We start from the raw sequence: 25,974 nt of genomic DNA on the forward strand, positions 1-25,974 counted from the left end.
TCCTCAGTGCCCTGCCTGAGGAATCCAGTATTTTGGATCCCCTTGCCTATTCGCAAGGTTATAGCACCTAAAACAGAAATGGATTCCCCCACCTCTCCCCAGCCAGCCCCATCTCAGAAACAACTCAGCCCCTGTCCTCTCCCATTTCTCCACCACGGTGCTAGATTCTGTGTACTGCCATCGGTCTACCCTAGTGTTTCCCCTTGCTTCTACACCTTTAATTTTTTTGACCATTCTTTCTTATGTGTTTTCTTCTGTGTCCTTTCGTGAGATCTCTTCTGCTAGGTCAGGGCTTCTAAGTACAGACAGCAGGGTCTACTTCAGCTGACGTAAGCAGAAAGGGCTTTATCTGAGGAACACAGAATCACTGAGAGAGCCCAAGAAAGGGACTCTAGGCTAAATTCCTCAGAACGAACATGAGATGCAATTGGTAGAAGTCAGCGGTCAGGGAAGCTGCTGAAGCAGGAAGCCACTGAACCGATCAGCATGTTGCTGCTTCGGCTGCCAGCTCCAAAGCCACGTGACCCCAGCCAGGTCAGAAAGCAGTGGAAATAAGGAGCCACATCAGAGATAGTTCTCCGGGTCCACGCCCCTTCTGCTAGACTCTGCACCTGCACACATAGTGGGTACCTTGCCCCCTCTCTCTTTCTTCCCGTGCCTTCTACCCCAAAGCAAAAACCTGTATGAATACCTCTCTCCACTTTATTCTAGGAGCCTCCTTAAATACACTGATGAGAAGGACCTACATCACATCCAGAACCCTAGTTGCAATGGAGTCCACAAAATGTCATTTTTAATCTTGCCAGAGGGGTCGAAACGGACATTGAACAAAACAGTTCACATATCTACTACACTAACGCCAGTTTTATCTGATATTGGTAGACCCAGAGGCAGTAGCCAACACTTGTTGTCATTGTTACTTCACCCTTATTTTAAACTGAAAAATATCTTTGTTCAGGTGTTTCAGCACTTTATCAGCAGAGTCCGTCAGAAGCTGCACATCGTTCTCTGTATGAGCCCTGTGGGGGAGGCCTTCCGGTCCCGGTGCCGAATGTTCCCATCCCTTGTGAACTGCTGCACTATTGATTGGTTTGTCCAGGTTGGTGACATCCCAGGATATCTCTTTGGGAAGATGGATTCACTTGGTTTTAAAGGGGTAATACATTGTCCAAGAATAACTCAGGTGTACCTGCATTGGCTTTAAAGCCCACTAGGAATTTACTCATATACAAGGGATAACTATGATAGCCATTGAACAAAGGCTAAACAGAATTTGTAAAGGAAGAGGAGAGTATTGAATTTAGCAATGTAGAAATTATTGGTCATCTTGACAAGAGCGGTTTCAGTGGAGTGATGAGGAGAAGGTTCAAGAGAGAAGAAAGGAGAGGAATCAGGCAGTGAATGTAGGCAACTCTTTCAAGGAGTTTTTCCCCGAAAGAACACCAAGAGATGGCTCGTAGCTACAGGGGTACATGAAGTGAAAAGTGTTTTTAAGTGGGAAACACAAATAACACATATGTGTGCTGCTAGAAACGATCCAGAAAAGAAATCTGTTGATGGAGCCAATGCCAATGCGTAGGCAAGAAGAGATGGGATTGAGTCATCAGTGCAGGGGCTGGTCTCCGCAGGGAGCATGCACAGTGTAGCCCAGAGAAACAGGAAGGAGGGCAGAGTGTATGAGCACAGAGACAGGGAGATGGATAGATGTGGGGGTGAGAGCATGCTTAAGTTCTGTTTTCTTTGCTTCTGTTTCCTTTGGTGATGTGGGAAGCAAGGTCATCAGCTGGGAATGAAGTGGAAAGAGGAAGTGTTAGCAGTCTGTAGAAGCATTTGGGCTGCACCAAGAACCCACTCAAGCTAGCTGTCACGAATTTAAAGTGAGGCCAATCGGCATGGTTGTGTGTTTCTCTCTAGCCATGCTCCACTACACAGTCACAGACATGGGGTAACAGAGAGTTGTATTTGACCAAGTTTCAGGTGAGCACAAAGAAACAAGAAAGAAGCAAAGAAGTTGAGGCAAAGAGGAGGGTGATTATAATGATGGACCTGAAGTCCTGCATAATGTAATGGACCTGCGTAATAAACAGAGTAAGGACATGAGGTCCTCGTATTGTATGTGATTGTATTCATGGAATTATTCTGAATACACCCAATCATTTATTCATTCAATTAACAAATACTGGTTGAACAACTTCCAAGTGCTAGGCAGTGTGCAGATAGCAAATGCAGACCCAGACCCCTCTCTAGTGAACCCAGCCATTCAGTTCATTAAATATTATAGACATGAGGAGGAGTTAGTTAGGTAAAATGGGGGACAAAGCAAGGAAGAGTTCCAAAGAAATACATTTTCTTACTTGTTAAAATGTACACTGTAGAAATGAGCAACCGATTTTCCAAATTATATCTTTATTTACAGTGGCCTAGAGAAGCACTTCTTTCTGTATCAAAGACATTTTTCTCCAGCGTTGATGCTGGAAAAGAAGAAATGAAAGAAAAGCTTTCCCTCATGTGTGTGAACATTCACTTGAGCGTCTCCAATATGGCAGAACGCTATTACATGGAGCTCCGGAGACGGTACTACACAACGCCCACCTCCTACCTGGAACTCATCAATCTTTTCCTGACTATGCTGAGTGAAAAAAAGAAGCAGTTGGTTTCAGTAAGTTTAATATTATCAAAAAAAATTTTTTTTTTTTGCTTGAAGTCAAAACTTGCCAGAATGAGTGGAAGATCTACACACCATCTTACCTGCTGGAACCTTCTCTATCCTGACATGTGCCCTTAACAACCTACAGCAGACAAAAAAAGTGTCTCATGCTGTCAGCCCAAAGACCTTCCCCTTCCTTGATATTTATATTTTTTGTACTGTCATTTACATGAGTGTGCCTCAGTAGTAGTGAGCATCAAAGGTAAGCAGTGAATTAGACATCTCTGTAGTATTTAATAAGAACCTTCTGTTAAGCAGTAGAGATGGAGTTTGCTGATCTATCGTGTGTCAGTATTTCCCATTAAGAGCAAGGACTTCAGGGGCACCTGGGTGGCTCAGTCGGTTAAGTAACTGACTCTTGGTTTCAGTTCAAGTCATGATCTCACGGTTCGTGGGTTCAAGCCCCACATCAGGTTCCATGCTGACAGTGTGGAGCCTGCTTGGGATTATTTCTCTCTCTCTCTGCCCCTCCCCTGGTCATGCTTGCTGTCTTCTATAGATAGATAGATAGATAGATAGATAGATAGATAGATAGATAGATAGATAGATGTTTAAAAAAAAAAAGAGCAAGGACTTCAGTGTCAGCCAGACTATATACAACTTATGTTCTGCCTCTTTCTTGCTACACAACCTTGAGCACATTTTGTAACTTCACTAGGTCTTAGTAGAAAATAAGGATAGAGGGGCGCCTGAGTGGCTCAGTCAGTTGAGCATCCAACTTTGGCTCAGGTCATGATCTCACAGTTCATGAGTTCAAGCCCCACAATGGACTCTATGCTGACAGCTCAGAGCCTGGAGCCTGCTTCGGATTCTGTGTCTCCCTCTCTCTCTCTCTGCCCCGCCCCTGTTCATGCTCTCTCTCTCTCTCTCTCTCTCTCTCTCTCAAGAATAAATAAACATTAAAAAATATTTAAAAAAAGAAAATAAGAAAATAAGGGTAGAACTACCCTATGACCCAGCAATTATACTACTAGATTTACCCAAAGGATACAAAAATGCTGATGCAAAGGGGCACATGTTTATAGCAGCACTATCAGCAATAGCCAAAGTATGGAAAGAGCCCAAATATCCATCAACTGACGAATAGATAAAGATGTGGTATATGTATACAATGGAATATTAATCGGTGATCAAGAAGAATGAAATCTTGCCATTTGCAACAACATGGATGGAACTAGAGTGTATTATGCTAAGCGAAATAAGTCAGTCAGAGAAAGATAAATATCATCTCATTTCACTCATATGTGGAATTTAAGAAAGAAAACAGATGAACACAGGGGAAGGGAAGGAAATAAGATAAAAACAGAGAGGGAAGCAAACCATAACAGACTCTTAAATACAGAGAACAAACTGAGGGTTGCTAGAGGGGTGTTGGGTGGGGAGAGGAGCTAAATGGGTGATGGGCATTAAAGAGGGCACTTGTTGAGATGAGCACTCGGTGTCATATGTAAGTGATGAATCACTAAATTTTACTCCTGAAGTCATTATTACACTATATGTTAACTAACTTGGATTTAAATGAAGTAAAATTAAAAAAATAAAATAAAATAAAATAAAATAAAATAAAATAAAATAAAATAAAATAAAATAAAATAAAATAAAATAAAATAAGAAATATCTATATCCACCCCTTGGATTGTTGTGGAATTTAAATAAAATACTGTTTGCTAAGTACTTGGAATATGATCTGACACACATGAGGTGCTCAGGAAATAGTGGCTGCCATCATCATCACCACTTTCAGGCTATTAACCTGAAATTTTCAACACTTCAAACAAAATAAAAATAGAAGTATATACCATTAAGATATTTTAAATATTTTTCAGAGGGTTTTTACCTGGTAAATAAATGCATGCTTTGTATAATAACTTGATAAATATTTTGAAACCTGTCAGTTTGAACCAGACTTTCTGACTCACCTTCAAAAACTAGTTATTCCCCATGGGGGGGCTGGGTGGCGCAGTCGGTTAAGCGTCCGACTTCAGCCAGGTCACGATCTCGCGGTCCGTGAGTTCGAGCCCCGCGTCCGGCTCTGGGCTGATGGCTCAGAGCCTGGAGCCTGTTTCCGATTCTGTGTCTCCCTCTCTCTCTGCCCCTCCCCCGTTCATGCTCTGTATCTCTCTATCCCAAAAATAAAATAAACGTTGAAAAAAAATTAAAAAAAAAAACAAACAAAAACTAGTTATTCCCAGTGTTTCCTCTACCAGGTACCACTCATTGATCCTAGTCAAAAGTTCCTTACCACTGGGAAGTAGGGTTCAGATCCAGCAACCAGAGCTAAGTCCCCAGAACACTGTCTCCCAGAACACTGACAAGTTCTCAGCTGTGTCCACCCATGTTGAGGAAACACGTTCCTAGATATGTGGCCTCCAGGAATTCCTGTCTGAACTTGTCCCTCGTTCATTCAGCATGCTGCCATGCTGCCCAGCTGAGGGGATAAAAATAATACAGTAGGGGCCCTCAGCCAGCCCACAGTCCAGTGACATGCCAACTGCTGTGCCTAGGGGGCATGGATCCAGACTCACCATGGTGACTGTCACACTCATTTCCTAGAGTTCTGTTACCTGAAGATTTCTGTATGTTCACAATTTTAAGCATTACAAACTGATTTACCAGTTCTGTAGGTGTAAAATTCTAGTACATGAGTAAGGGATGCCAGGAAACTTACAGTTTGTAGTTATAGTTAATAGCAGATATTTTTATTGTCATCTAGGCACGTGACCGGGTGAAGAATGGTCTCACCAAGCTATTAGAAACCAATGTACTAGTAGATAAAATGAAATTAGAGCTTTCAGCTTTAGAGCCTATCCTTTTTCAAAAATCACAAGATGTTGAAGCCCTGATGGAAAAATTGGCAGTGGATCAAGAAAATGCCGATCAGGTATGCTACGTTAACCGACATTGTGGGCGAGAAGGCTTTGACCACCAACTTATCACTTATATATCATGCATGAGATTGGATTTTTTTTATTTTATATGTAATGAAAATAATTAAGTGATAGATTTAGCAATGCTTTTAAGTTGTAAAAAATCTATCCTCCATAAATACATTCTCCCTGAGAATGAGAGAACCCAATGAGTGGACACAGGATGGTGAGAAAAGTACCCCCCCACAAATAAAAAGGAACAGATTCATCTCCAAAGAAGGAACCGTTTGTTCCAATAATTTCAGCTCAGTTATCCTATCAACATATAAGATGGACAAAGGAGGACATAAAATGCAACATAGCAAATTCTCTTTCATTATTTGTATAATCCAAAGGGGCAAATATGACTCATTATCATTGGCTTTGTTTTTAAACATTGAAATTCAAATATTGAGGGACGCCTGGGTGGCTCAGTCAGTTAGGCATCCAACTTCGGTCAAGGAATGATCTTGCAGTTTGTGAGTTTGAACCCGCGTTGGGCTCTGTGCTGACAGCTCAGAGCCTGGAGCCTGCTTCGGATTCTGTGTCTCCCTCTCTCCCTGCCTCTCTCTCTCTCTCTCTCTCTCTCTCTCTCTCTCTCAAGAATAAATAATAACATTTTTTAAAAAAAATTAAGAAAAAAACAAATATTGAACCCACCTAAGTAGATGTGTTTCAATGGCTAGGTCCGTAGCATTGTGCAAGAAGATGAAGCGACGGCAAAAGTGAAAGCTGAAGAGACCCAAGCAATAGCTGATGATGCTCAAAGAGACCTTGAAGAAGCTCTACCTGCACTTGATGCTGCTAATAAAGCACTGGATTCCTTAGATAAAGCAGATATATCTGAGATCAGAGTTTTTACAAAGCCCCCAGATATGGTCATGACTGTTATGGAAGCAATTTCTATTCTCTTGAATGCCAAGTGAGTAATTCAGAGTCACATGTTCCCAGAATGTATGGTGGAATTTCCTTGGTGTTTTTCTACATTGTCATTAATATGTTCTCATTCTCTTTTCCACCTTCTCATGGATGTGGTCAGTCATTCAACAAATGGATTCAACAAGCATCTGTTTTGTGCTAGATGATGGAAGATCTGAAGCTCTTCTCTCTGAGGCACATATAGTATAGTGGGGAGACAAACATGAAAAATAATAATTTCAAGACATGTGAGATTTGCATAGTAGTAGGAGTTCAAAAAAAAAAGAGTGCTCATGGAGAGGTGTGAGCAGGTTTTTGGGAGAAGATGCTCAGGAGGAGAGTGAGACCATGGGGAGAGTTCAGGGACATTTGATGATCATGGAATGGACTGAGACAGTGATTGCATCATGCAAGGTCTTGTATTTCAACCTGAAGATAGGTAGTTTTCAAACCTTCTTTACTAATACACATTTTTTCCCATAAAAATTGTAAGAAATATTTCTATGTAAAACCGACCAAGCAAGGGTAGAGGACCCAGAGGACCCCACCCAGCTTCCTTGCTCATTCTCTGGCCAGCACCTCAGTAGGGCCTGGGAGTTCTTCCAAGCATGGATGAACAGCTCCAACCAGAGGGGACTGAGAATCATTGAATATTTTCGACATGATTGGATTTTCTTGTGAGAAAGACCAACTTGGCAAAAGCTCACAAGGGGCAAGTTTGGCTGAGAGACATAAAACCATTTAGAAGGTGATTGTAGTGTTCTGGCAAGAGATTTTAAGGGTCTAAACTAAGGCAAATGAGGTAAAAAGAATGTGAGTGCCAGGGCATTGTAAAAATAAAACTATTATTTCCATAATGTCTTACATTTCTAAAACTATGATTTGATCATTCTTTTCTCTACCAAAACTGGGTTGTTTGAAACATGAGTCAACCAATTGCTGTCTCACCAGGAATTGTGGTATACTTAACTACCAATTACTGGAATTAGAGTATGGAGATTAAAACTACCCACTAATTAGGATAATATCTTAGTGTTCTCAGAAGAACACATTTCTTTTGTTCTTAAATCACTTTATTACAGTGCTATTAACATCATGTCTGTCTTTCAGACCTGATTGGCCAACAGCAAAGCAACTTCTTGGTGACTCTAACTTTCTAAGAAGACTTCTAGAATATGATAAGGAAAATATAAAGCCTCAGATATTGGCAAAACTTCAGAAGTATATTAACAATCCTGATTTTGTGCCTGAAAAAGTAGAGAAAGTGTCCAAAGCATGTAAATCCATGTGCATGTGGGTAAGAGCGATGGATCTATACTCTAGGGTAGTCAAAGAAGTTGAACCGAAGAGACAAAAACTCCGTGCTGCGCAGGTATATTATTTGTGTTGTAATATTTAATAGAATTAAAGGCCATAATCATTAATCATTCTAGCTCCTGTGACTTTACACAATACAGACAATAACAGTGCTCTTGAAAATTAGTTTTTGTTGTAAAAAATAGCTGGTGAAGATTATTTTTTCAGGAATGGCCTCTAAAATCAGCCCTTCTGCAGCATAGAAGAAAAATGAGTCCTTAGTATATTCATATCATCAGTCTGATGGTATTTTTGAGGTGCCATTCAGCTCTAGCATCTGATGCCCTGTGTTGCATTTGCTAATACTACCCCCCCCCCAACTCTATGGTGTCATCTGAGGTTCTAAAACCTGCTTAAGCTACAGTTGGATGTGAGGTCCCAAGCAGAACGAAGAATGCTCATTGATGGAGCAGGTTACTGAAAGGACCATGGCTACAGAGCTGGGGCAGCCAATTTTTCTATGAAGATACAGATAGGAGATGTTTTAAGTTTTGCTGCTATGTGGTCTCTGTTGCAATTACTGAACTCTGCAGTTGCAGCACAGAAACAGCCATCAATAACACATACATGAGTAAGCATGGCTGTGTTCCGATGTCGCTTTATTTATACACCCAGGAATTGAGTTTATACAGTTATCATCTGTCATGAAATGTTCTTCTTTTAATTTTCCCCCAACCATTGAAAAATGTAAAACCAATCTGAGCTTGCTAACTGTATAAAAACGGGCAGCAGGCTGAATCTGGTTTGCAGACCCAGCTCTAGAGAACTATTTAGGAAAGATTAGTTTTCCCTGTTGTGTGAATATTTCATTCATTTCATCATTTAAAGTTAATCCATTGTATTAACTAGTTAATCTCAAATGCTTGGAGGTTAAAGTACAGCAGTTCATCTGTTTCTCTATTCCTTCGATGATTTATTTTATTGGGTTTTGGTTTGGTTTGACTCTGTTTACTTCCACTCATATATTTCGTTTTATATTTGTTTTAACTTTGTATACATATCAAATCTTTTGAGACACGAGAAAGAGAACACAAATCCTATTTTTTTAAGAATCTATTGTAAATGGACAAATTTTACCTTCTTTGGAGACCTTGGATTTTCATTTTAAATATTTACTTAATTTTATTAGGCTGAACTTGATATCACAATGGCTACTCTGAGAGAAAAGCAAGCCTTGCTAAAAAAAGTGGAAGATCAAATACAGGCCTTACAAGACAAATATGACAAAGGGGTGAACGAGAAAGAAAGTCTGGGTAAGTAACATAAAATTTATGTTGGTCAGGAGATGCCTGCTTTTTTTATTTTTTAAAGAATCTTTTTTACTGTTTATATATTTTTGAGAGAGACAGAGGGCAAGTGGGGGAGAGGCAGAGAGAGATGGAGACACAGAATCCAAAGCGGGCTCCAGGCTCTGAGCTGTCAGCACAGAGCCCGACGCGGGGCTCGAGCCCATGAGCCGCGAGATCACGACCTGAGCCGAAGTCAAGACGCTTAACCGACTGAGCCACCCAGGCGTCCCAGGAAATGCCTGATTTTCAAAAATAGAAGAAGTTTTTGGGTAGTTAGATCTCAGCTTCCACCCAACACAGAGGACGTATTTGCCCTCGATGTACTGCACTGGCCCTTCTAGTGCAAAATTAGAAGAACTGCATATATTGTATCCGTTCAGCTCCTGTATGGAAGGCTTGTTGGGACATGTTACATTATAACACAAGCAGCATATGAATTTGATCCTGAAGAGAAATACTATGCTGACACAGAGAGAGCCATCTTCAGCCAGAGTAATGGAGTAAGGAAAAGGAGCTCTTTGCTTAGAAGAGGCAAACTTGGACTTGGCCCTGAAATGGAAAATAATTCTGAATTGGTGTGAGGTTTCATAGACATGTATTGACAATGTCACTATAAACAAAAGCAGGTGAATAAACATCTTATATTTTAGGAAAATACTGAATAACATAAGTTGATTTTCTTAAAATTTTCTAGCAAAAACTATGGCCCTGACAAAAGCACGTCTGATACGTGCAGGAAAGCTGACAGCTGCACTAGAAGATGAGCAAGTTCGATGGGAAGAAAGCATCCAGAAATTCAATGAGGAGATATCAAATATCATTGGGAATGTGTTTATAGCAGCAGCTTGTGTAGCCTATTATGGGGCCTTCACAGCCCAGTATAGGCAATCGGTGAGTAAACTCCCTTTCTGGGAGGTGAGAAGCAGCTGAAACTGGCAGAGGCAGAGTTGGGGGGATCATTTTTCTGATTTTATAGGGGGCCCTCCACTGTGAAGGTTCTCCATGTTGGAAACTTACACACTCCACAGCCCTCCACCTCCCCCATCAGCCAGCAATGGTTTACCCCTAGGATTTCCTGAACACATTCCTTCCTTTCCTTTTCTCCTTAGAAAGTTAGTCATCACTTCCTTAATAGCTCAAGAACCTGGGGGGAAAAGAGAGGGGCAGGGAGACACCTCCCTTCATGGTCAGAAGCAGCATAGAAAGTCAGCCAGGGTGAAGTATTCTGAACGGGCACGACTGCTACAATGGGCTAGGCAATGGGAAGGAGCAGGAAACTAAATTATTTGGAGAGATTTTCAGGCCATGTTTATGAAATGCCTTCCTATAAAGGTTTCACCCTTGTCCGTGGGTTCTAAAACCTAATCAGCATAGGACCGTAGATTCCACAGGAGCTCAGGGGTCATCTGGTACCATGTGGGTGGTGCCAATGGTGCTTTTTGACTGTCCCACTCAACGGAAGGAGGTAGCATACTAACAACCCTCTGCCCCATCTTCTAATTGCTAGTAGCATTATGATACTAGCCATTGTGATAACTCCAACTTTTTCACATGCTTTCAGACTCTCCCAAGGGGACAGTACACCCCTGGTTGAAGACTACTGTGAAAACATTTGTCGTTTATACCTGAGAAAACTGAGGTTCAGACAAGGGGAGTGACGTGCTCAAAGCCACAGCTAGTTTATGGTATAGTTCTAGGCCCCAGGTCTCCTGATTGTCAGTCTTCTTCTTGTGTCCTGTGCTTTGATGCCAGGATGCATGTGGAAACCGGTAGAACTTACTTTTAACCGTGACATTTAACCGTGTGTATCCTCATTTACTGAGTGTTCCTGACTCTATACAAGTAACCTTCCCTCCTCCCACAGCTTATAGAATACTGGATCCAGGACTGTCTGTCTCTGGAGATCCCAATCAATCCTTCCTTCAGTCTCATTAACATTCTTGGTGATCCCTACAAAATACGGCAGTGGAACACTGATGGGCTGCCCCGTGACATGATATCAACAGAAAATGGCATTTTGGTTACTGAAGGGAGACGATGGCCTTTGATGATTGACCCCCAGGATCAGGTGCGTAACAAATGCTTCAGATGAAGTGCAGCCTCCCATCTCCGCTTAATGTTGTGCTGTCTGTTCCAAATTCTAAAAGTGGACTTGAACACTCTTGCAAGATTTTAGGGGTTTAGATCTAGAAGGGAATTTGGAAGTCTTCAAGTCCAAGTTCCTCATCTTGGGTTGGCAGAAGGGGAAGGGGAAGAGTCCAGCTGCTCTGCATACTTGATTTTGATTGGCTTTGTTTAGGGGGTTGACCATTAGTTTTCTGGTTTCTATGGGAGCAGAAATTCATTCCTATAGAGTCCTTGTTCCTAAGAGGTCTGAAGAATCAGAATGAAGGCAGGGTAGGATAGATTTTACTGCAAGCCTGCCTGGAATTTACAGAATCCCATTATTTGACTCCTAAGACCATGGATCATACTGTTCTAAGTGGAGTTTAGGAAAGGGAACTGTTTTCAGAACAAGGAAGACAAGCTTGAATACCTCAGGGATGGGCTTTTCCCCTAGATGTGTCTGTTCTTCATTTGTTCCAAATTTGAATGAAAGGAAGAGTCCAAAACACTGCAGTTTAAAGGGCATTTTTATTTGCAGAGGGCAGGATAGTATTTTTCTTTTCTTTTCTTTTCTTTTTTTTATCTTTCAAACCTGTTTCCAGGTTGAGCAAAATTTCTAAACTTTAGTCTAAAAACTTCCGCTTTCTAGTCATTTATAAAACTCTAAGTCAAATATCCTGCTCTGTGCTTTCTCATACAGGCAAACCGTTGGATAAGGAACAAGGAAAGCAAAAGTGGTTTAAAGATCATTAAGCTTACAGATACTAATTTCTTGCGTACACTTGAAAATTCAATCCGACTTGGTTTACCTGTCTTACTGGAAGAGGTTTGCTTTTCACTTTTCTTGGGTTAGTCCCCAACTTATAGACCATATCTGAAATCCTACACAGGTCACACTTGCATTGCCCTAGAAATGCCAATCAGTTCCATTTGCAAATTGGTCAAACTGCTTTGCCTAGGAAACCATATACTATCACATGGGGAGCAATCTGTTGACTGAATGATTTTTCTGATTCCAGACAATGTTTTGGTGTTAAGTGGGATGGGCTCTGTTTTCTGACACTGCTGATTCTTAAACCTCACTGCAGCCCTTGATGGTTGACTGCCATGGAAGTGTAACACAGTAATGCCATCAGGCCATCAGGGACTGTCCATCCACACACGCTGGTGATGTGAAGCCAACAAAACACTCCGATAGGTGTAAATATGATTTTCTACCCTTCTGGCCTTGGCCAACACAGGAGGGTTCTGTAATGGGTCCTAGGCCCTCACTCAAACCCTGAAGTTACAGGGAAGGGCAAAGTCTCCCAAAATCGTTGATGCAGTTATGTTAGCCCCAAACTGGATTCTTAAACCCCAGTTTACTTGGTAACCCAGGAAGCCCTTGGGGAATTTCTTCTCTCATGGCAAGGGACAAAAGACTTTCAATGATGTTCTGCCACTGAACAGCAGAGCCTTGTAACTGTAGCTGAGTGCTTTGGGGAGCAGGGGGTGGGCCCTTGGTCAGCACCCCAGCTAGAACAGGATACTCTGACCAGGCCCTTCCTGCTTTCTGTGACTTGGAATCATTAGCCTTATGCACCTAGCTGCTTTCTCCATTTGTAAGGTGGAATATTCCAACTTTGTCTTCACCCCTCCGTGGGTGTGCAATCAGGTTAGCCGATCTCAACCAGCATTTTTTAATGAAATAGGATAGATTTTTAAGAGCATAAAATTATATCATGGGTAGTAAGGGAAATTTTATCTCATAAACTTTTGTTTTAAGAAAACGTACATCCTTGGGTGTCATGTCACAGTATGAAATGGATTTGTTAACTGTGGATTACAATCAAATTTTGACAGCTCCTAGGCCATGGGCCCCTACCACATACATCCTGACATAAAGATGTTTGCCGTGGGGTCCGAGAGCAGTGTCTGCATGCCCAGGTTCTTACCAACCATCAAATCTGCTTTGAGGGAAAGAAAGTAACTATCATACAGAATAGAGGTCCACAAACTTTTTCTGTACAGAGCCAGACATTTTAGTTTTAGGGAGGTGGCCACATACAGTCTCTGTGCAAACATCATTCAAATAGTCTTCTTCGTTTTGGTTTGGTTTTAGAGTTTTGTTTTTATAACCCTCTAACAGGGTGAAAATTTTTAGCTTAAGCTCCATTAAAAAAAAAAAAAAAAAAAAAAAAAACAAGCCACAGAGGGTGAGATTTGGCCTGCAGGTGGTAGACTGCTATCTCTTGCCTTAGAACAGCCGCAAAAGTGAATCATTTGTCTGGGTCCCGTGGAAGACCACCTGCAGAGACCCTCCTTTCTTGGATTCTTCCTTATGGGGATGAATGGCACAGTTAGTCTCAACAGCTGTATTGCCTTCACATGCTCTTACTTTCTTAGGCGAGCATACAGTAAGGAATATCTATCCGGCCCCTGAAAAATGGCTCATTCAAAGTAGATTTTGAGGCCTAAGGAACTTGGAAAGGTTGATGCCATCCATTTTAATGGCTTGTTTGTCGTGTTTTAACTTTTAAGCTTAGAGAAACCTTGGATCCAGCTCTAGAACCCATTCTTTTGAAGCAGACTTTCATGAGCGGTGGGCGGCTACTCATTCGCCTCGGAGACTCAGACATTGACTACGACAAAAACTTCAGGTTCTACATGACAACCAAACTGCCAAATCCCCACTACCTGCCCGAGGTATGAGCTGCAGGTCTGGAATTCCCAGCCTGAGCGGACTATTATGTGTGATGGTGTCTGACATTTGCTGGGTCCTCCCAGCTCTGTCCTCCCCCTCTGCTCTGCCACTCCCCTTCCTTCCACTGTCCTCCACTCTTGCTTCCCTTCTGAGTCCTGATTCTGATTCCCGTTGCCCTTCTGCTCGCCATTCAGCTGGACTCAAGCTCTCCCCACCCGGTCCCTAGGCGCTGCTCCCCTGTCTGCCACCCTGCCCACTGCCCGGTGCGCTGCCCTCTGCACCTCTGCAGCACTGTCACCTTCTCCCTCCCTGCCCACAGCTGCTTGCACAACACAGGGCAACATTGCCTTCTAACCATTCTTCTCCCTCCTTCAGCTCAAGGCCATTTGTGCCCCTCTTGTGGTGGCTCATAAATGAACCAGGGCTTCACTGAGAGTCTGTGGGGAGAGGGGGACATGCCTATGTTTACATGTGCAAATACCCTTGGCATACAGCCCCAAATAAAGAAGTTGCCTGCTGGAAACATCTGGTGACTGGCACTGTGGAGAGTCAGGACTCAAACATCCAGGGTGTCTGTACTTAGAGTTCTGGAGCAGGGAGCATCTTGTCCTCCCTCATGCCCTTAGACCTTGAGGGGGTCTGTGTGCACTTCACTTCCATACAAACGTCCCTGAGCCACGACAGGATCCAGAAGTACCCTTACTCTGGTGCTGCAGAGCCCAAGGCAGCTGCAGCAGAAATGAAGACAGCTGGGCCTCCTCTCCCTTCCCACAAGGGGCTCCAAGGGCTCGCTCCACCCCTGCCGTCCCTCCGTGCTGCCACAGCTCCAGGCACAGCCGCACACGCTGCAGGGTCCCCCCCCAGCCTGGTGCCTCTCCCCTTCTCCGACAGGGCAGTTAGGGAAGCAGCTTCACAAATGGGAACTTACTCCTTCACCCCGGCCCCCAAACAATAAAATCCTTGCATAAACCCTCCAAACAGTGCCATGTTCACCTCAGTTACTGAATTTGTCACAGCGGCCTGTCACTGAACACACTCAGGTGACATGAAACTGGCACACTTGTTGAGTAAGAGGAGGGAAATGCCACCAAAAGCCCAGGTAGGCCTTTCCTTGTCAGCCTTGAGGGGTTTCATTCACACAGCCGCTGCCAGAGCCCGTGTCCCAAGTCCCACTGTAAAGTGCAGAGAAGCGACCACTGTGCCGACATACAGCCTCCACACGCATTGAACTTTTGGGAGGGAGCATCGCACACCTTACCCAACACTAGCTCTGCGGCTGTGGGCCAGTGATCCCGTGTTCTGGAGCCCCAAGTGGAGAGAAAGCCTACTTCAGGATTTGCTGAGATTAGATAAGAATAGCATGCAACATACAGGACATTCAAACACTTTTTTTTCTTTAGCTGTTAACTTACTCAAGTAATATTATAGCAACAATTTTTTATTGAAATGTTATGATGACATAAAATGTGTAAAGCTCTATTTAATATCAATAATAGCTTCGTTTTAACAAGCACAAACTATGCACAAGTCACTACAACTAAGTGATTTTATTATCTCATTTGGTCTTCGCAGTTACCCTATGACTTGTAACTATTAGCATCCCACTTTATAAGTATTAGGAACCGAAGCTCAGCATGGATGAGCGGTTTGCCCAACACACACGAAAGGGGCACCCGGAATCAGAACCCAACCTTTCTAACCCTTTGCTGGCTCACCTTTCCTTAAAGCACCATGTAGGATTCTAAGATCTGTGGCCTGTGAGGAACAAGACTGTCACTTACACTGCAGGGAAAACCGTATTAGGATTTTTGTAAGACACGATATGCTTGGTGGGTTTGTGGGTGGGTGAGTATGTTCACGGTTAGACCTGAGATACATCCAGTTGGGTAAAAATGGGCCATTTCCACTAAAGAAAGCACTTCTTATTTTATTTGTATGAATTTAAGCATTTTTATGTAAACCTATGCTTCTCTTCCAGGTGTGCATTAAAGTCACCATCATCAATTTCACTGTAACCAAATCAGGTCTGGAGGATCAGCTGTTAAGGTAAAGAAAAAAGCGGGGGTGGGGGGGAAGCAAAGGTTTCCTAATATTTTGTAGAAATTTTGACAAAGAAAACATTTTAATGTGTGGAAGCAGCAGTCATGAGTCCTCAGTCATAAAGAGGGTAGGAAATGGCCAGGTTCTGTATCTCCTGTCACTTTTGCAGCTGCCACGCTTGTCCACAGTCTTCTCAAGGAGGTCAGGGAAGTGCCCCTAATTCTCAGCCATGGTTTGGTCCAGGCCTGCAGCCCAGCCTGGCCTCTTCTCCTCTGCTGGGCTTTCCAGTCCTGGGCAAGTGAATGAAGTCAGTCGTCCTGTGGCTCCTAGAGATGCATTGCTCCGCACCTGTGGGGAAGAACGCTACTCCCAAATAGATCTTTCCTATTTTTACTTGTCTCTAGGTGTTTTCTTAGTGTACAGTTTTACCTGCATTTGTCCACCTCAAAAAAACGAAATACCCTCCTTCAGTGTATACTCTGTAATTCGTCTCCATTTCCCAAAAATGAGATTATGAATTATTGATTAATTATCAGAATTAGCCAAGAGGCTTAGGAGACAAAAAACATTTAATATTTATTGAAATAATAATATTGATATTACTTAACAATGAATTTTATATGTGTATATGAGGATATATGTGTATACATGTATGTGAGTGTGTGTGTGTGTGTGTGTGTGTGTGTATACATACATTAAAGGAAAATATAATTTGACCCATGTTCAAAAAAAATCAAGTCAAATTCATCAAGTCAAGTCAAAATGGAGTCAAGCTGGCTGGCTTGGTTGGTTAAGCATCCGACTTTGGCTCAGGTCATGATCTCAAGATTTGTGGGTTCAAGCCCCACATCAAGCTCTGTGCTGACAGCTCAGAGCTCAGAGCCTGGAGCCTGCTTCAGATTCTGTGTCTCCTTCTCTGTCTGCTCCTCCCCTGCTTGCACTCTGTCTGTCTATCTCTCCCTCTCTCTCAAAAATAAACATACGTTAAAAAAACTTTTTTAAAAAACGGAGTCAAGATCATCCTGATTGATTACTATTATCACTGAGTTTAAGTTTTGTTTTCCTTGTTTATTTTAAGAATTTATCCTGCCAACTGCTAACTTGCTTAACTTCTGCTAGGCAGACAAAGGGCATTTCACCATATTTTAAGGACATGTTATAAGGACATGGCTGAACACTCTCATACCAGTGTATTCCTGTGAAAAGTTAACCTTAGTTGCGTGACCAGCTGTCAGCACATTACTCTGTCTGAGACAAGCGAAGTGCTCAGAGAAGGGAAAATGTTGAGACTTGGTCATGGAGTACAAAATCTCCAGGTTATATTGTATACCCCTCTCTTCTGAAAAAGTTATTTGAACAAATGAATTTGAGATGATTATTTCTTATGGTGTCCATATTGTAATTTTTAAAGTTTCTGAATTCAGTATGTACGTATCAAATGAACAGTGGGTTATTCTATGAGGCAGTTCATCCTAGTGGGTGATAGCATGTGCCCTGGAGTCAGCTAAGCCAGCTACAAGCCCAGCCCTGCCTCTCATACTCATGTGACCTCAGAAAGTGACCCACTAGGGTCTGTTCCCTCATCTGCAAGCTGGGGTGGTGACCACAGTGCCTACCTCAAAGGAGCATTCAAAAGATTAAAAGAGAGAATCCACATAAAACTCTGAGCAGGGGGCCTGGCACATAGTGATGCTTAATGAAGATGAGCTCCTACAAACAGGGGGCTGGGAGCAAATTATGCATGGACAAATAAAGGGAGACATAAGTTCCCATGTCTGGGCAGGGGCAGAGCTGGAGGTAAGGCCCCTTTATTAGACGCCATTAAGACTCGTGTCATGGAGGTGGTGAGATTTCAGCATCTCCCATAAAAAGAATGTTCCAGGCACCATATTCAGCCTGGTACAAGCAAGCATTAGAAACAGAAATTGAATGATTAGAAAGATCATGCACTGAACAGGTGAGAGAAGATGAGCAGAAGCCATGGGGACTGTGGTAGGGCGTCAGTTTTGAAATACAAGCTAAAGAATCACAACTAACATGTTATTCAGTGAATAGCCACTGTATAAACCCAGCAAAAGAGGGGCCTTGTGCATTAGGACATGGCTAGTAGCATTAGTACTCAGCTAAGTAGCAAAGAAAAAGAGAAGCAACTTTAGGGCAATAATAAAGTCATAACTTAAGCATTCAAACCTTGGTTCCAGTGATGTGGTACGACTTGAGAAACCCGAGTTGGAAGAACAAAGAATCAAGCTCATTGTGAGAATAAACACTGATAAAAACCAGCTGAAAACTATCGAAGAGAAAATCCTGAAAATGCTCTTTACATCTGAAGGAAATATTCTGGACAATGAAGAACTTATTGACACACTCCAGGATTCAAAGGCAAGTAAAAGATTTTGAGTATTTATAGAAAGTGTCTTGGTTTTTTGGGTGCCTGGATGGCTCTGTCAGTTAAGCATCCGACTTCAGCTCAGGTCATGATCTCGCGGTCCACGAGTTGGAGCCCTGCGTCGGGCTCTGTGCTGACAGCTCAGAGCCTGAATCTGCTTTGGATTCTATGTCTCCCTCTCTCTCTGCTCCTCCCCGGCTCACGCTCTGTCTCTCTCTGTCTCTCAAAAATAAATAAAAACATTAAAAAAAAAATGTGTTGCTGCAAAAGTTACACCTGCAGCTTTTGAGGATTCTGCAAAGTCTTTTCAGCAAGAATGGCAGCCACACCTGGGCTGCTGGGGTAGCACCAGAGTGTGTCCCACTGGCAGGGTCCCTCACCCCCCAGTGGAAGTGGAGGGAAACTGTACACAATAGCTTCTCTCATCTTGTCTGCATTTTTAAAATAAAGCATGTAAAGAACCGGGACAAGGTGTAAATTGAAAGGAAAAACAATTATATTCACATTAATGTCACCCCTTCAGGAAGCCTCCCTGGTATCCCCAACTGGAATTAATCTCTTCCTCCTTAGAACACCAGTAGCGACTCATCCGACTCTCTTTTATAGCACTTGACACCGTTTACCTTATGTCACCATGATCTAATTACATGTCTCATCTCTCGTGTTAGGCTGTTCAATCTGGTGTCGAATCCGCAAACAGTTCAGCTTGATACTCCTTCTCCAAGGGCTCACCATGGTGCTTCGCGTATAACTGGTGTTCAGTAAAAATGTCTTGCTAGTAAGATGAAGTTCTACATTAAACGCATAATCTTGCACTGAATTGTTTGGCAGATTCAAACCACAATTTTTAAAGTATACTGAGAATACAGCCTGTAAAATGATTTTCATCCATTCGTGAGAAACAGAAAATAATTTACTTTAAAAAACCCTTTGACAGGGAGTACAGAAGGTACGTTCTTTGTCTTTCACTGACATCAGAAATGGTTTACGGCTTTACATCCTACGGTCTCTTTATGATCTCCGTATTCCAACAACAAACAAGTAATTCTGGGGCTCCCGTTTCTTTCCTCTTTGTCAGTCTCTTTGTCCTCTTGCCGTTCATTCTTCCTCGGGTTTGTAGCTTCTGGAAGTTGGTGGTTAACCCATTTATTTTTTGCCATCAAAACTTTACACACAAATTGCTTAAAGAATGTGCTATTTGTACAAGGTTTGTGATAGGATTCCCTGCCTTCTTGGTGTGCCCCACCACCCACCCCCCCACGACTTCCTCCATAAAGACAGCTACATTCATCTCTTTTTTGTTTTGGTTATTTGGGGTTTTACATCTTTTCCTCAAATAATAGACTCATATTGCTACTTCTTGGGTTTTTCTTTTATACATTCACGGTTGTCTATACCTCTACCACACCCACACACCCCCACACCACACCCCCTTTCCTCCCATCCCCCAGCCTCCCACCGTAGTTCTATCCTGATTATAGTTAAACATCCAATGTTTACATTGCCTAGAAATACGAAGTTCTGGCTGCAAGTATTGTAGGGGCTAAGGAGAGAAGGGCTAGGGCGTCACCCTTCAGCATGTATACACTTACCAAATCTCTGTTTTCATTGCGGAACCAGGCCCTCAATTGTGCCTGGCTTCCTTCCATCAAAAAATCCTCTCTTTTAGGCGTGCCTGGGTGGCTCAGTCAGTTAAGTGTCTGACTTCAGCTCAAGTCATGACCTCACCCTCTATGAGTTCAAGCCCCATGTCGGACTTTGAGCTGTCAGCACAGACAGTCTGCTTCGGATTCTGTGTCTCTCTCTCTGCCCGCCCCCCAAAAAAATAAATAAACATCAAAAAAAAATTTTGTTAAGCCTCTCTTTTAATTTCCCCAGGGATGAAACCTCTATTTTCCAGTCAGAGTGGGGTTAAGGACAATCCCCTGACTGGTGGTGGGGAGATGACTTGGGAGTCTATCAACCAATGCTTATTTTAGGCCCTTCCTGCTTCCAGTGTTGGGACGCCTCTCAAGCCTCTGAAGGGGATTTGTATTTTACAAATTGAGTGACTTCTTGGCTTTCCCCTTTGCAGCCTAGGAAACTGTTTTCCTGGGTCTGCTAAGTCATTTACCATTCTACTCTCTGCTTTCTGGTTCTCACATTGTATTGACATTTCCTCTTCCATTCTTCCTATCTTTGTGAGTTTGCACTGTTTTTAAAAATCCCTTTACTATAATTTTGTTGTGGTTTCAGTAGGCAGTAAGGTAGATACATGTGTTCTGACTGCCTTCTTTCTCTGTAAGCTGGTTTCTTTCTGTGTCTGCAGGGAGTTGCCTTACAGATATCCTTTCTACAGGGCAGAGGTAGGATCGATTATTCCTGGGCCACGTTTCCTGCCATTTCTTGCCTGTACTTTATACTCCCCTAACCTCCCAAAGCCCTCAATTTATTTCATTTTTTAAAGTTTGTTTATTATTCGTATGTTTTTAGTAATCTCTACACCCAACATGGGGCTCAAACCCATGACCCCAAGATCAAAAGTCACATGCTCCCCCAACTGAGCCAGCCAGGCACCTCCCAGACCCTTCATTTTAAAATATGTATCATATTCCCTGATTACTGCTGAGACCTCAAGTCTCTTGGGCATAATACCTGTAGGTAGTTACTAAACTCAACTGAAATATATACAAACAATTCTAATACTCTCTGGCAAAAAGAAGAAAATAGTCCACTTTGTTTTCTCTTTAGCCCTGGTGGAGTCTTCATTATCAGGGCCTCGAGCTCCCCCCAGAATAAAGAATTGTTTGCAGGTGGGTCTCCTTGATCCAACTGCTTCCATATCAACTTCCTTTTTCCTACTCATATGTAAATGTTCTAGTTGAATCCAGTACTGAGCTTGAGGCTTCCCATGCAGCCCTGCTCTTTCTTGTCCCCTCAGGTTCCTAAGGGGTCAACACAGAGAGAGAGTCTGAGCCTTTGGTTTCTGGAAAAAGCTGAGTCCCTCCCTTCCCTTTCCTGGAGGACAGGGGTGGACAGTCTAGAATTAATTTAGCCACTAGCCACATGTGGATATTGAGCCCCTGAAATGTTGCTAACCTGAATTAAGATGTGTTGTTACATACCAGATTTCGAAGACTTAATCTAAAAAAAAAAAAAAAGTAAAAATATCTCGGTAATTTTACTTGGATTTTATGCTGCTATAATCAACATACTTTGGGTTATATTGGGCTAAATAAAATTATTGTTAAAATACATTTCACTTGTTTCTTTTTACTTTTAATAAACTGAGAAAAGACAGAATTTATATGTGGCTCACATTAGGTTTCCGTTGGGCAGTGGGGTCTAGACAGAAAGCCTGTTAGACCCCCTTTTAGCTCTCCTGTCAATAGAGCAAATACTAAACAGCAGTTCGCATAGTGATTTTTCTAGTCCCTGCCCTAGACTCTTTGACTTTCTAGACACAAACCTCCCAACCCAGGGATATCCACAGCTGAAAAAAATGGAGGTTGAGAGAAGAGGACAAAGACAGATAGCAATATAGAGAGACTGAGGGAGACAGAGAAGGGAATCTTAGAAAACCCATTGGCCAAAAGGCTCCCCAGAACCACTAACCTGAAACAGAACAGCAAAGAACAGCAAAGACCTTGAAAATATCTCCAACTTACTTAGGTTGTAACCCTTCACAAACAACAGCTACTATCCCCAGGTTTCCTTATGTTCCTCACACCTATGAACGCTAGGGAAGGAAAGAATGCTAGTCTTCCTTGTTATTCCAGAATGGGATATGACACCACTTCCTTCCAGCCTCTCTCCACCCCCCTCGTTGGGGCAGTTTCATGGATGCCCCTTCTCCCCTCATACCTTCTTCTGTTATGTGAACCCTGCATCATTTCAGGACTGCTCAGGGGGAAATCAGGAAGCATCTGGGAGTACTCTGTCAGGTGTCCCTTTCAGAAACACGTCAGATTTGAATCTCAGAGAAGCGCTGCTCTGGTTTTGTCAGCTGTTCCCATTTGCCTACCCCCCTCTCTGGAAGGACAGTGGTTAGCTTGGTCCTGAGATTCAGTCATTCTATTATTGTAATCACTAAGTCACCATATCCTTATTTCTGTCCTAGACCTAATTGGGTATATGCCAAAAATCCCACCATTTTTTAAAAAAATGGAACCTAAGAACTTGTTTTTGTATCTTTATTCAGATCACTTCAGGTGCCATTAAAATCAGGCTAAAGGAAGCTGAGTCCACTGAACTGATGATAAATGTTGCTCGTGAGAAGTATCGTCCAGTAGCCACTCAAGGCTCTGTTATGTACTTTGTTATTGCAAGCCTCTCAGAAATAGATCCTATGTATCAGTATTCATTAAAATATTTTAAACAGGTAAGTACGTTGTTTTGTCCATGAAATCTATGTCTTTGGTTTCCCTTTAAACCCCATTGAGTTACGTTTTTGACTCAGACAAATCATGAGTCTATTTATCAAGTAAAACCCGCTAGGAGTTTGGGTTCAGTCTTTTGGTTCAAGAGCAACCCACCTGCCATGTCTTCTCAACACTCAAGTGCTCAGCATGCACAGAAAACTGCAGAGGAAGGAAGGAAAGATTTACTCTTGACCTCCTCGACTAACCCATTTAGACTCTGCTTGTCAGTGGGAAGGGTAGCAAAAAATTTGCACCAGTCTTTTACCGAAAACATTCCCTATGTCTTATTTGGCAGTTCCTCCACATTGCCTTGGGTGGTGGGTTTCTCTAACCTACTGGTCTCTGACCTTCCAGAAGGCAGAAATGAAGCCTCAGCCATCCCTGCCTCCCCACCGTGCTGCTACATAATTAGTGTTTCATGAATAAAGAGTCTGTTTCCATCCCTCCGTAAAAAAGCAGTTGAATTTTTTTTTTAATTTTTTTTTCAACGTTTATTTATTTTTGGGACAGAGAGAGACAGAGCATGAACGGGGGAGGGGCAGAGAGAGAGGGAGACACAGAATCGGAAACAGGCTCCAGGCTCTGAGCCATCAGCCCAGAGCCCGACGCGGGGCTCGAACTCACGGACCGCGAGATCGTGACCTGGCTGAAGTCGGACGCTTAACCGACTGCGCCACCCAGGCGCCCCAAAAAGCAGTTGAATTTTTATGACATTAGACCGAACTTGGTTTTGCCTCTAAGTGTCTAATTCAGGTTGTAGTTAAGGGTCCAGCTGCAGGAGAGAATGGAAATGAATAATTGGAAGAAATGAGAGGCATGTTGTTTAGACGCGCCTGGGCTCTCTTCCCACAAGATGTGCATTTGCTTTAGCAGCCTTAAAAGCCATTTGTTCTGGGGTCAGATCTCAGCTTCTAAAGACAGGGCTTTGCTGTTCTCATGTCTCTGCTTCCTTCCTTTCGTTGGCAGGTATTAAACTAAACAAGGTCACAGGATGAGAAAATCCTTGAATTCCACCTAAATGACTTTCATAATGGTTTTGGAGGTTTGGGAATTCATGCTTTTCAAGGTTTTAAAATCTCCTTCAGGAAATAAAAATGAAGATGCTCTGAGAATATCTCAGGCTGACAGAAAAAGGGCTATGGGATGAAATCATCAATGCACTGGGGTTTTTCTGTTTAGAAGGGAAACTAGAGACCCTAAACATATTTGTACGTGACCAAACTGGCCTGGGCATCATCTCCCAAAGCCATTCATAACTGCATGTCACGTTGAAATTATTTAGGGTGTATCAAGATTCACCGTGTTTTATTTTGGCACTAAACATCACATCTCCACTGGATTTTAACTTCTCTGTTTCTCATTAGGTTGTTAAAGAAAGCTCCATTCTCTTTTCTTCTAAGTGTTTTACAGTAACAACTCCATTCCCCTTTGTCGACAAAACTTTGGGGAGAATTAACAAGGGCTTTCCCTTAAATTTCAGAGAAGATTCTAGCACATTCTTCCCACATCCTAACAATTATGTTGGAGAAGTGCCAAGAAGTGCACATGACCTTCCCTTGCCCTTAAATCTCTCACCCCAAAATGATTATCAAATTTGAGTTAAGGACATGAAAAAACTGGTTCTGCCAGCTCACCTCCATTTTCCAGTTTTCTGCCTCACATCAAGATGATGCCTTTTTGAATATTGTTAGGTGTTTGGCAGTGGTTCATTGCTGAAAGATGGGGTGGGGGGAACAAAGGAGAATACAGAAAATGAGTATCACTTATCAATTTGGGATGAATTCTGGCTTTTTCATAGTACATTATTCGTCTCCTGTGCTGCTACTGACTCACAAAATACAGGGCCAAGAAGGGCGGGAGTGAGGAGCAGGGATTTTTTTTTCTCTACAGGAATTGAATTAAATCCAAGACATTGATAGAGCTCTCTTTCACACAGTTGTTCAATACAACAATTGAAACATCTGTAAAGTCAGACGATCTAGAGCAGCGCATGGAAATACTCCTGGAACAAACGCTTCTAACCGCTTACGTCAATGTTTCCAGAGGACTCTTTGAGCAACATAAACTCATCTACAGCTTTATGCTGTGTGTAGAGATCATGCGTCAGCAAGAAAGCCTAACTGACGCCGAGTGGAATTTTTTTCTCCGAGGTTCTGCAGGATTAGAAAAGGTATGTGTTTCACTTTTGGATTGTAAATGTTATTCTAAATAGAGCCCACAAGCACCTACCAATGCTCTGTAGTGGCTGAAGGTTATACATTTGGTTGTGTGGCCCAGCGATGTGGGCACTGAGGGTCTAATGGGCCAGGCTGTCACTCAGCAATGTCTGTGCAATTTCTATGCAGCAGTGTCCTGGGATGCGGGGAGTAACCAATGAACTAGTAGATGTGATCATGTTTTGAAAAGTTGACCATCTTACAAATATGAAGAGTTAAAATTCAATAATGTTGTAACTCATAGATTTGGAAATACTGTTTGGGCAATCATGACTCTCTCTTCCCTGGATACAGCTTTCATTATAAAGCATAGGACGTAATATAACTGGACTGTCACCTACAATACCGTAATACGAGTTCTGCTGCACTTGCCTTCTTTGCATTCATCTTTCTATCGAACTTTCTCCAGCCCCTTCAGCTGGACTATGTCACCTCCATACTACAGACCTGGTCAGCCACAGAAGTGAGCCATGCCCCCACAACTCTTCACTGAAGTTCCATCTTAACCCCACTTTAAATTCTTGGCTCTATCCTCCCAGTCTTGAGCCCCACCCTTGGTCCCTGCAGACATGACATCTGCACCTGTTTGCCAGTGTTTGAGCCTCAGTGTATTGATGAGAGGTTGAACTTCATGCTTTTTTTATTTGACTTGCAGTGCCCTATGCTCCCAGGACAAACCCAGACAAGACCTCTCCATCAGAGGTCCTTCCTCCCCACTCCCCACCCATCTTGCATGCATTCATATTCTATTAATGCTTTCTTAATGCTATCTTTTTTTTTAATTTTTTTAACATGTATTTATTTTTGAGACAGAGAGAGAGCATGAACAGGGGAGGGTCAGAGAGAGAGGGAGACACAGAATCTGAAACAGGCTCCAGGCTCTGAGCTGTCAGCACAGAGCCCGACGCAGGGCTCGAACCCACGGACTGCGAGATCATGACCTGAGCCGAAGTCGGACGCTTAA

The 25,974-nt window shown here is 42.6% G+C and overlaps 1 protein-coding gene across 1 annotated transcript in view; it reads left to right on the forward strand.

Annotated features, from left to right (window-relative positions):
* DNAH6 (dynein axonemal heavy chain 6) overlaps nt 1-25,974 on the forward strand; it is a 223,413-nt gene that overhangs the window by 144,667 nt on the left and 52,772 nt on the right. The window contains exons 47-60 of the mRNA XM_047069367.1: nt 959-1,099; nt 2,417-2,659; nt 5,421-5,588; nt 6,300-6,535; nt 7,642-7,903; nt 9,017-9,140; nt 9,871-10,067; nt 11,041-11,244; nt 11,983-12,108; nt 13,803-13,967; nt 15,944-16,011; nt 18,207-18,387; nt 22,575-22,754; nt 24,731-24,964. Of these exons, the coding sequence (XP_046925323.1) occupies nt 959-1,099; nt 2,417-2,659; nt 5,421-5,588; nt 6,300-6,535; nt 7,642-7,903; nt 9,017-9,140; nt 9,871-10,067; nt 11,041-11,244; nt 11,983-12,108; nt 13,803-13,967; nt 15,944-16,011; nt 18,207-18,387; nt 22,575-22,754; nt 24,731-24,964 (2,529 nt within the window). The remainder of the gene's footprint in view (nt 1-958; nt 1,100-2,416; nt 2,660-5,420; nt 5,589-6,299; nt 6,536-7,641; nt 7,904-9,016; nt 9,141-9,870; nt 10,068-11,040; nt 11,245-11,982; nt 12,109-13,802; nt 13,968-15,943; nt 16,012-18,206; nt 18,388-22,574; nt 22,755-24,730; nt 24,965-25,974) is intronic.

The sequence above is a fragment of the Lynx rufus genome, unplaced genomic scaffold (assembly GCF_022079265.1).
Source record: "Lynx rufus isolate CCGP_SWC_20201006 ecotype Redwood Valley unplaced genomic scaffold, mLynRuf1.p SCAF_8, whole genome shotgun sequence".
Lineage (NCBI taxonomy): Eukaryota > Metazoa > Chordata > Mammalia > Carnivora > Felidae > Lynx > Lynx rufus.